At 44.3% G+C, this 9,506-nt stretch overlaps 1 protein-coding gene across 1 annotated transcript; it reads left to right on the top strand.

Moving 5' to 3' along the window:
• The first annotated feature begins 210 nt into the window (after window positions 1–210).
• On the top strand, window positions 211–8,391 carry lsm4 (LSM4 homolog, U6 small nuclear RNA and mRNA degradation associated). Its single transcript, XM_048614015.1, has 5 exons — window positions 211–339; window positions 1,457–1,498; window positions 5,161–5,259; window positions 7,034–7,226; window positions 8,140–8,391. The coding sequence occupies exons 1-5, from the start codon at window positions 337–339 to the stop codon at window positions 8,229–8,231; spliced, it is 429 nt and encodes a 142-aa protein (XP_048469972.1). The 5' UTR covers window positions 211–336; the 3' UTR covers window positions 8,232–8,391.
• The last annotated feature ends 1,115 nt before the right edge of the window (window positions 8,392–9,506 follow it).

Raw genomic sequence — 9,506 nt, 5'->3', positions numbered from 1 at the left:
GGGAGCTGGCGCCGGGGAGTGGGGGGTCCGGGTCCGGGCCCGGGAGCGGGAGCTGGCGCCGGGGAGTGAGGGGCCGGCACCTAGGTCAGGGGTGCTCCTCCTGCTAAGGCCTCACTTTACGACAACTATTGCGACGGCAAATTCAGTGCTCGGCCCCCTCTCCGATTGCCGCCATCTCTGATTGGCTGCGCCTAGGTCCGCGGCTGCTGATTGGGGAAGATAACCTGTCCATCAGCCTGGGGGCGGGGCTAGGCCGGAGCCGTAAGTTCGATTGTAGTCGCCGCGGCCGGAGGAGCGGGAACCGGAGAGAGACGCGGAGACGGAGACAGAGACAGAATGGTGAGGGGGTGGTGGTCTGTGGGGGAAGTGGAATTTGCCGGGGTTGGATGGTTTGAGCTATAGAGAGAGTCTGAATAGACTGGGGCTATTTTCCCCGGAGCATTGGAGGCTGAGGGGTGACCTTTATAGATGTTTATAAACTCGTGAGGGTCATGTGTACAGTGAATAGTCAGGGTCTTTTTCCTGTGGTGGGGAGTCTAAAACTAGACGGGCATAGGTTTAGGGTGAGAGGGGAAAGATTTAAAAGGTCTTGAATGGCAACATTTTCACACAAAGGGTGGTGTGTGTATGGAATGAGCTGCCAGAGGAAGTGGTGGAGGCTGGTACAATTACAACATTTAAAAGGCATCTGGATGGGTAAATGAATAGGAAGGGTTTAGAGGGATATGGGGCAAACGCAGGCAAATGGGACTAGATTAATTTAGGATACCTGGTCAGCATGAACGAGTTTGCTCGAAGGCTCTGTTTCTGTGCTGTGTATCTGTATGACTCTAGAGGGGGAGAGAACGATTGAATGTGGCGTTATAGAGACATGTGGGTAGGGGTAGGGGTGGAGAAGGATGGATGGTGAGGGAGGAGAGAATGAATCAGTATTATAGTGATATACCGTAGGCAGAGCAGGTGAGAGCAGAGAGGATGTTGAGGTTGGTGGGGTGGAGGTGGGTGGTGTGATGTGGTGTGTGGGTCTTCATTATACCGTTGTACCAGGAGATTGTCAGGGGAATGAGGGAAAGAGGCAGTTGTGCAGCAGGAATGTGAGAACATGAAGAATATCCCTGACTCCCAGCCTCCCTGTGGTGTGGGGTGAAAGGAGGGAACCCAGTGTGCTGCTGCTTTTGCAATCCGAGTGCTGTTGATGGATTTCCCACTCCGAGACCTATACAGTCAGTCCCATTTCTATCCCTTTCCAGCTTTTATCCTGGAGGAAAGGGTGATGGTGATTGTAGCTGTAATTCCCCACCCATTTTAAACAGAGCTTTTATTTTTAGTTTTTATATTTAGTTATAACTCTTACATTCTGGTTTATAGTGGGGATATTATCCGCGTCAGCACTAATTGTTTTGACAAACTAAACTTTCTTCTCAGATTTAATCTAATGTTTTTTTCTTTATTTCAGCTGCCCCTTTCATTACTTAAGACGGCACAGAATCATCCAATGGTAAGAGAGGCTGAGAGAATGCCTGCATTTTGCTCGATGATTGGTCCAGGCAGGGCTCCCACTTTGGCACGTGGACTTTGAGCTCCTCAGTGATTCAAGCCTACACTTGTCACTCCCTCAGCCAGCAGGCAGGTTGTTCTTTCACCTGAGTGTTTGACAACTTGTGTTATTTTTAAAGAGTAAGTTAGCAATCATGGCAAGTAATTTTTATACTGAAATGCCTTAAACCCCCGGTCTCTGCCTGAGTGCTACTTCCCAGCTTTAACATTGCTGAACATGGGGACCAGCGTATGCTGTTGAGTCTGTCCCAGTATTCTATATTGTGGCTAATTGTCGCCTTCGGACAGTTTTCATACATGTTGCTTTTAGTGCCTCCCAGACCAGGGCCTGTGAACAATCCCCTTAAACATTTGCACTTCTCAAAGTTAAGAAGTATTCTGCCTTGATTTTTGTCTACCAAAGTAAATAGCTTAAATTATTGACATTATATTCCATCTGACATGTTCCACCCTGTTCACATAGCCTGTTCAAGTCCTCATGAAGCCTGTTTGCACCCTCCTCATAATTTGCATTTCCACCCAGTTTGGTGTCACTAGCAAATTTGGAAATATTACAAATGGTTCCCACATCCAAATTACTTGTACAGATTATGAACAGTATGGTCTTAGCACAGTACCCCAGTAACAACAGCCTCCCGTCGTGAGAATGATTGATTTTGTCTGTTCACCAATTGTTAGATAATGAGGTAGTACATTAATCATGAGTGACTTTAATCTTCATGTAGATTGGGAGAATCAAGTTGGCAAAGTGACAAAAAAACTTCACAATGTATTTGAAGTTGAATCCACTTCTTCTTAGAAACTAACGGGGATCAGGCTTCTTTGGATCTGGTAATGTGTATTGAGGCACCGTTAATAAATTAACCCAGAATAAAAGATACCCTCGGGAACAGTGATCGTAAAGCATTCAGTTTGGGTGTGAGAAATTTGTATCAGATATGACTGTACTGAACTTCAGGGTAATTATATTAGAATAAGGACAGAGTTGGCTGGAGTGGTTTGGGAAAGGAGTTTAGCAGCAAAGGTGTTTGAAGAACAATGGCAGACATCTGAGAAAATAGTTCCTGACTTTCAGCAAAGGTACTTAACCAGAAAAGAAGGAGGATTCTAGAAAGGGGTGTTACGAAGTTTTAGTAGAGTAATTGTGAGGTGGAAGGAAGGAAGCTAAAATATGTTGTTCCTTGTGGTATATGGTACGGTATAAGTGATTCTGGTCATGTTGTGTCTTTCTGCTGTGGTCTGTCTCGGAGGTAACGGCAGATTGTGCTTTTCGGGTATCCATTTCTTTTGAAGACTCCGTATAGGTGCTCCTATTCTACTTTGCATAGTTCCATGGATCAAGATCTTTGCATAGATCAAGGACATTTCAGAGATGACCACAAGATTACTCAGACCCCTAGGTTTCAGAGTAGCCCACAAACCGACAACCACCCTACAATAGCTACTGACGAACGTAAATGATCCCATACCCAAAACCAGCAAGTCAACGTAATATACAAAATACCATGCAAGGACTGTGAGAAACACTACATAGGCCAAAGCAGAAGAATATTGACAATACGGGTACTTGAACACCAAATAGCCACCAAGAGACATGACCAATTCTCACTTGTCTCACTACACACGGACAACGAGGGACATGAATTCGACTGGGACAACACATCGATAATCGCACAAGCCAAACAGAGACACACCAGGGAATTCCTGGAGGCCTAGTGTTCCAACCAGAACTCCATCAACAAACACATTGAATTAGACCCTGTATACAAACCACTGAGAAACAAAACTGGAAATAATAATGCCAACCACCCCAGCAAACCGAGGCAGATAAATAACAAGTGGGACAGAACACGAACGCTTCACCGGAGACACACTGACGATGTTGCCTAGCAGGGTGACAAAACATCTGCAACCAAACACACTGGCTTGGTGAGCAAGTCTACAACCTCATCCACAACCTGCGCTACAAATCTTCTCAAATGTTAAAGGGCTGCAATTATTTACACTATGTATTATTTTAATATAGAAATTGTATCATTTTATTATAAGGAAAGTGAACGTTCTTTTGCCAAGTTCGTGAAAGATTTTTTTTAAAAAGTGGAAGGCTGAAGTGAGGATGGCACAGAGAGTCTGCACTGGGATATTGACAAGTGAGTGGACAGGAACTTGGCAGGTGGAATATGTTATGGGGAAAAAAAAGTGAGGTTATGCACTTTAGTGGGAAGAAAAGGAGACCTGAATATTATTTGAATGGGAAAGACTGCAGAAAGTTAGAGCAAAGAGTTTGCTTTTGAGGTTCTCGTGCATGAATCTCAAAATTAGTTCATTCAAAATCAGCATGTAATAGCAGGTAATAGGGAAGGCGATTGGAATGTTGACCATTCATTCTAAGGGAATGAATTTTAGAAATAGGGAAGTTTTGTAAAACTCTACAAGGCACTAATCAGACCACAGCTAGAATAGTGTGAACAGTTTTGATCTCTTATCTAAGGAAAGATGTAGTGGGGTTGGAGGCAGACCTCAAGATTCACCAGGTTGATGCCAGTTTCTTGAGGACAGTGTTTTCTTAAAGGTTACCTTGCACTCATTGGAGTTTTAAAGAATGATAGGTGACCTATTTGAAGCACACAAGGTTCTTGGGAACTTGACAGGGTAGATGTGCGATAACAAGGTGTAGAGCTGGATGCACACAGCAGGTCAGCAGCATCCGAGGAGCAGGAAGGCTGACGTTTCTGGTCTAGACCTTTCTTCAGAAAAGATGTGAAAGGTTGTTTCCTCTTGAGAGACCAAAGGGCATAATCTCACAATAAGGGGTTCACCTATTTAAAACAGAGATTAGGAGGAATTACTTCTCAATGGGTAGTGAATCTGTGGAATTCCTCACCACAGAGAGCTGTAGAAGCTGGCTCGTTGAGTATATTTGTGGTTGAGAAACAGATTTTTAATCATTAAAGGAATCAAGGGTGATGGGGAAAAGGCAGGAAAATGGAGTTGAGGATTATCAGAACAGGCAAAATTTCATTGAAGGCAGAGCAGACTTAATGGTCTGAATGGCATTCTTCTGTCACTATGTCTTATGATCTTATTTCTCCCAATTCCTGCGTTTACAAACTGTGTGGGACCTTATCGAACGCTGCCTGAAAAAAGAAATATACGAGAGCCACTAGTTGTCCTTTACACCCTCAAAAATCTCCAATAAGTTTATCAAACATGCCTTCCTCCTTATAACCATCACGAGCAGCATAATCTCAGTGCTTCCTGGTACATTTCAAATATCAGACTGCCCCCAAGCCCCCAGACGGAGGATGGACTTCATCAATCAGCTGAGTCAGTCGAGACATGGAATTTGCCTGAGCTTCTGATTTACATGGGGAGAGATTTCAAATGGAATGAATTGTTTCTAAATAACTAAGGGATACAAATTCCTCTTATCATTCAAAATCAGCATGTAATAGCAGGTAATAGGGAAGGCGATTGGAATGTTGACCATTCATTCTAAGGGAATGAATTTTAGAAATAGGGAGGTTTTGTACAACTCTACAATGATGCAATTAACATTCTGAGAACCCTTCTCCGTTTAATTAAACATGTTTGTGTTTGTAGCTTGTGGAGCTGAAGAATGGAGAAACGTACAATGGTCATCTGGTCAGCTGTGACAACTGGATGAATATCAACCTGCGGGAAGTCATTTGTACATCCAGGGTATGTATCATTTCTTTGGAGTAACAATGATGAATTACTAAAACTCGCAAGGCAGAGATAAGCTGATTTTAATTACTTGTTCTACAGAGCGAGGTTTTAAGGAGACATTGTGACGGAGGGAGGTGAGATTATGTGACAGAGTTGCACAGTGGGGAATGGATAGTACAGAATAGATGCACAAACTGGGTGCTCACTCTGAACCTTGCAGAACCAGTAATTTGGGAGTACACCCCTTGAGCCTGCTTCATCATTCAGTTAGATGACTGATTTGTCTCAACGCCATTTTCCTACACAACTGAGATCTGTCCTTTCCCTTGCTTTAACCTGTGACTTTTAAAGATCTCTAACTTATTATTAATAAGTGTGAACCAGCCACCCTGTGCCTCCTGCAAACCCGTGAAAGTATCTTGAGAAAGAAGATTCAGAAACAGTGTCTGATCAGTAAAAGATTCATGTCAGCACTACAACACCCACTTCCTCTGTGTGCGTGTGTTTGGGAGGGAATTTATAAGGAGGGTTAGAGTTAGAGTATTGATTTGTAATAAATTGCAATTTTATGTTAAGTACAGAAACCTGATCTGTATTTTCTGCCACCCTGGATCTAAAAGACAGTAAATTGGGGAGAATACAGTGTGGAGCTGGAGGAACACAGCAGGTCAGGCAGCATCTGAGGAGCAGGAAAGTTGACGTTTCGGGTTGAGACCCTTCTTCAGAAATGAACTCTTCTGTACTGTCTCTGATCCAACATCTGCAGTTCTTGCTATCTCTCAATAAATTGGGGAGTTCTGCATACTAGTTAAACTCCTTGATTTTTGTGATGATTCCGAGAATAGTGGGGCTTGATTTTCAGCATACTACACAGGTGAGGGGTAGGTAACAAATGTTTGACAGGTAAAAATGTGCAGGCAGTAACATTGTGTGGCATGACCAGCTGATCCAGTAGGCACTGAGGTTGCAGGATTCGCAAGAGCTGAGTGGCAGGGATCCCTATCCAGTTGTTGGCTACCAAGACAGCTGGACGAGCCAGTGACTTATATAGATTGTGAAGTAAAGGTACGATGATGAAGTGCGTGAGGGCTCTTAGTATCTAGAAATGTATTCGCCATGTCCACCAAAAACAAAACTTGCTCCCTGGCAATTGAGGCACAGCTACTCCTGAGCAAGATCAACTCCAAAAGCCTCTGGCTGGGTGGACTCTCCACTAGGTGGCAGCAGAGGCTGCTCTGACAAAGGAACCTTTGGTTTCATTGATTCCAGTGACTCTGCACTGATATCCTGTGCTCTACCAGTAATCACCCTTCACCAGCTCAGGTCTGTCACTAAACATGGATACAGTACTGTTGAGGACAGGCCTGTCTCTGTATAACACTGGGGTACAGTACTGGTGGGGTCAGGTCTGTCGCTGTATAACGCTGGGGTACGGTACTGGTGGGGACAGGTCTGTTGCTGTATAACACTGTAGTGACTTGAGGTGTATTGTTCATGTGGAAACACTTAAGCAGGATGATTTCAGATCTCTAGGCAAGTAGTGAGTTGCGTTTTGTTAATGACCTCCATTAAATGGATTTTCTTTCTGATTCTACATTAGCAGCAACCCCAGTAACTAGTCTGGCTGCTTTGATGTGGCTTTTGTTACAGTTAGATCTAGTCTGTGAGGACTTGTCAAATACTGTGCCAATGTTGGAGGTTGCCAACCTAGCTCTCTGCTTGCAGCCTTCAATCGATGGAACGTTGATACCAATATGTCTGTGCAATCTGTTTGCCTGCTTTACAGGATGGGGATAAGTTCTGGAAGATGCCGGAATGTTATATTCGTGGCAGCACCATCAAGTACCTCCGCATCCCGGATGAAATCATCGACATGGTGAAAGAGGAGGTGCTGTCGAAGGGCCGAGGCCGTGGCATCCAGCAACAGAAGCAGCAACAACAACAGAAAGGCCGTGGTGCAGGTGGCGCAGCTGGCAGAGGTAATGCTGTGCTCTGGATAGGCTTGTGACTTGGTGGTAGGCAACTATTTGAGGTGGAAGGCAACTTTCTGATGTGTGCATGCACACTGTCACTCACCCAACTTGCAGCCTGACTGTTTGAGCAGAATGCATGTTGCACAGTGACTCCTTTGTTGTCTCCCTTCTCCGTGAACACACCACCTTGATTGGGCTAAAGGCAGTATCTCCCTGGATGGAGTGGAGCCTTGTCCTGTCCTTGCATTGACATAAGGTCCTCCATTCAGTGTATTAATCTTTATTGGTGTCTAGCTGAGAGCTGCATGTTGGCCGGTGTCCCTGCTTCTGAGTCCTGGGAGGCAGTGGGTGGGTGGTTCTGATTCTCTATTAATATTCTGGATAAAAAGGCTTGCAGTTTGATAGTGCCTCCCACATCTTTTGGCTGTTGGTTTTTATATTGTAGTAACTGTTGTAGGAAATGCAGCAGTGATTTACTCACGGCAAGTTCTCAGTTGTATGGTAAATGATCAGACCATGTTTTAGTGATGGTGGTTAAGGACTAGATGCTGGCCCTAGATGCCAAAGTGAGAGCACCACCCTCCTCCCCCCAAAAGTTTGGGATCTTGCTGCACTGGCCGTGTCAACCAAGGTAATGCCTTTGTGTGTTTTGGTGAGTTTTTAAACATTTGAGCTCCTGACTCAAGACCAGTGAATGCATGTGTTTAAAGCCCAATGCTCAGTTTTATAAATTCATACAGCATGGAAACAGACCATTTGGTCCAACTGTTCAGAGGAGTCAGCACTCTGGAAACCCTACCCTAGAGAGACCTGGACAAAGGCTTGGCTCCACTGGGCAGAAAAAGAATAATGATTTCAGATTGTGAAGTTTCGGCATGCTGAAGGGTCAGTGTAACCTGGTGTTGTTTCCTGTTGCTAGGTGTTTTTGGTGGACGTGGACGTGGAGTGGCCGGAGTCAACAGAGGACAAGAGAAGAAGCCAGGAAAGTTATCGGGAATGAAGAAACCATGAAAGAAGTAGTATGTTTGTTTATGCGTGCGTGTGTCAGATTCTGACTGTTTGTTTTCTGTACAGGTTGTGTAAATGAGTCACATTCACATTGGGTTTAATTAGCTGTTTTGTAAAATATAAATAGATATTGTCAGAGGGAAATAAAAAAAAAATCATTCGAGTCTCTCTGGTAAATGAATGAGTTTTGTTTGAAGTTTAGAGTCTGGGATAGAAGTTGAGTAGCTCAGAATTGAGACAGGAGGATGAAGTTTGGTGATAATGTACACCATATTTTGAGGTGAGGGGATGTTTTCTCTTCACCTGTGTGCTGATCAGTGACAGTGTCTCTGAAGTCTGTGCTGAGTCAGATCCTGTTCTGGCTGGTCCTCCACAAGTGTTGGTGCTGCAGTACACAACACACTTTTGTTATTACAGCCTCTCCCAGGGATCACACTGCATCTCCACTTCTCTGTTAGCATCTACATTCTGTTTATTCAAGAGAAAGTTAGATGGTGTAGCTGCCAGCCTGTGATTCAATTGGGTGTGTTGTATTTGTTCTTCACTGCTCTGAAGAATGTTGACAATGATTTCATGCACTCCTTCAGTCTGAAGACAGGAATCTGCATTTCAGAGATTTGTGAGCAAATCTGTACACCCACATTAACACTCTCTCTGTCTCCCCATCCCACCCCAACACACCCCACACACTCAACAGTGAGGAAGCTGACTCTCCCTGGGTGGCAGTGCAATCCCATGGAGATTCCATTGTGGAAATTCTCATTGAGCCCGTTGTGTGTTGTTTACATAATTTAAAGCCTTGCCTGGTCAGTTCTTTATTTGGGTCAGGGTACTGTCTCGAGGATGCTCAATTATTCTTCATCTGTTACCAATTTTCCAGAATTAGCTGTTGGTTGTAGATTGGGATTTGGTGAGAGTAGGGGCTGAGAAAGTTTAGAAGGTAGGAGTTGTGGGCACTGCTGCATAATCTAGAGATGCTGGGGGTTGGAGAGAGCTTTCTGAAGTTTCTGTTTTGCTTATAGTTGTCCACTCTTGCCTCACATCTTCTACATGAAACACTGTGGAGCAGAGGGAGAACCTCAGACATTGTTTTGTGATGATGGCTATGCTTTCTCAAGGTCATTTATGTCAGAGTTTTGCTATTTGCTGACTCCTTTAGAGATGTGTTTTCAGATGGGACAGCAAATGTTGTGAACCTGAAACTAACCTAAGATCGATGATAATCCTGAACAGGGAGAGCAGAATGACTGTGCAGAGCTGTCCTCACTGTGTGACCGT

Source organism: Rhincodon typus, chromosome 29 (genome assembly GCF_021869965.1).
Source record: "Rhincodon typus isolate 14 chromosome 29, sRhiTyp1.1, whole genome shotgun sequence".
Taxonomy (NCBI): Eukaryota; Metazoa; Chordata; class Chondrichthyes; order Orectolobiformes; family Rhincodontidae; genus Rhincodon; species Rhincodon typus.
Note: the sequence above shows the minus strand (reverse complement) of the source record. Positions and strands in the feature narration are given on the sequence as shown.

Coding starts and splice junctions, on each gene's coding strand:
- lsm4 (XM_048614015.1), top strand. Junction 5,260..7,033: donor AAGTCATTTGTACATCCAGG/GTATGTATCATT, acceptor CCTGCTTTACAG/GATGGGGATAAGTTCTGGAA. Junction 7,227..8,139: donor AGGTGGCGCAGCTGGCAGAG/GTAATGCTGTGC, acceptor TCCTGTTGCTAG/GTGTTTTTGGTGGACGTGGA.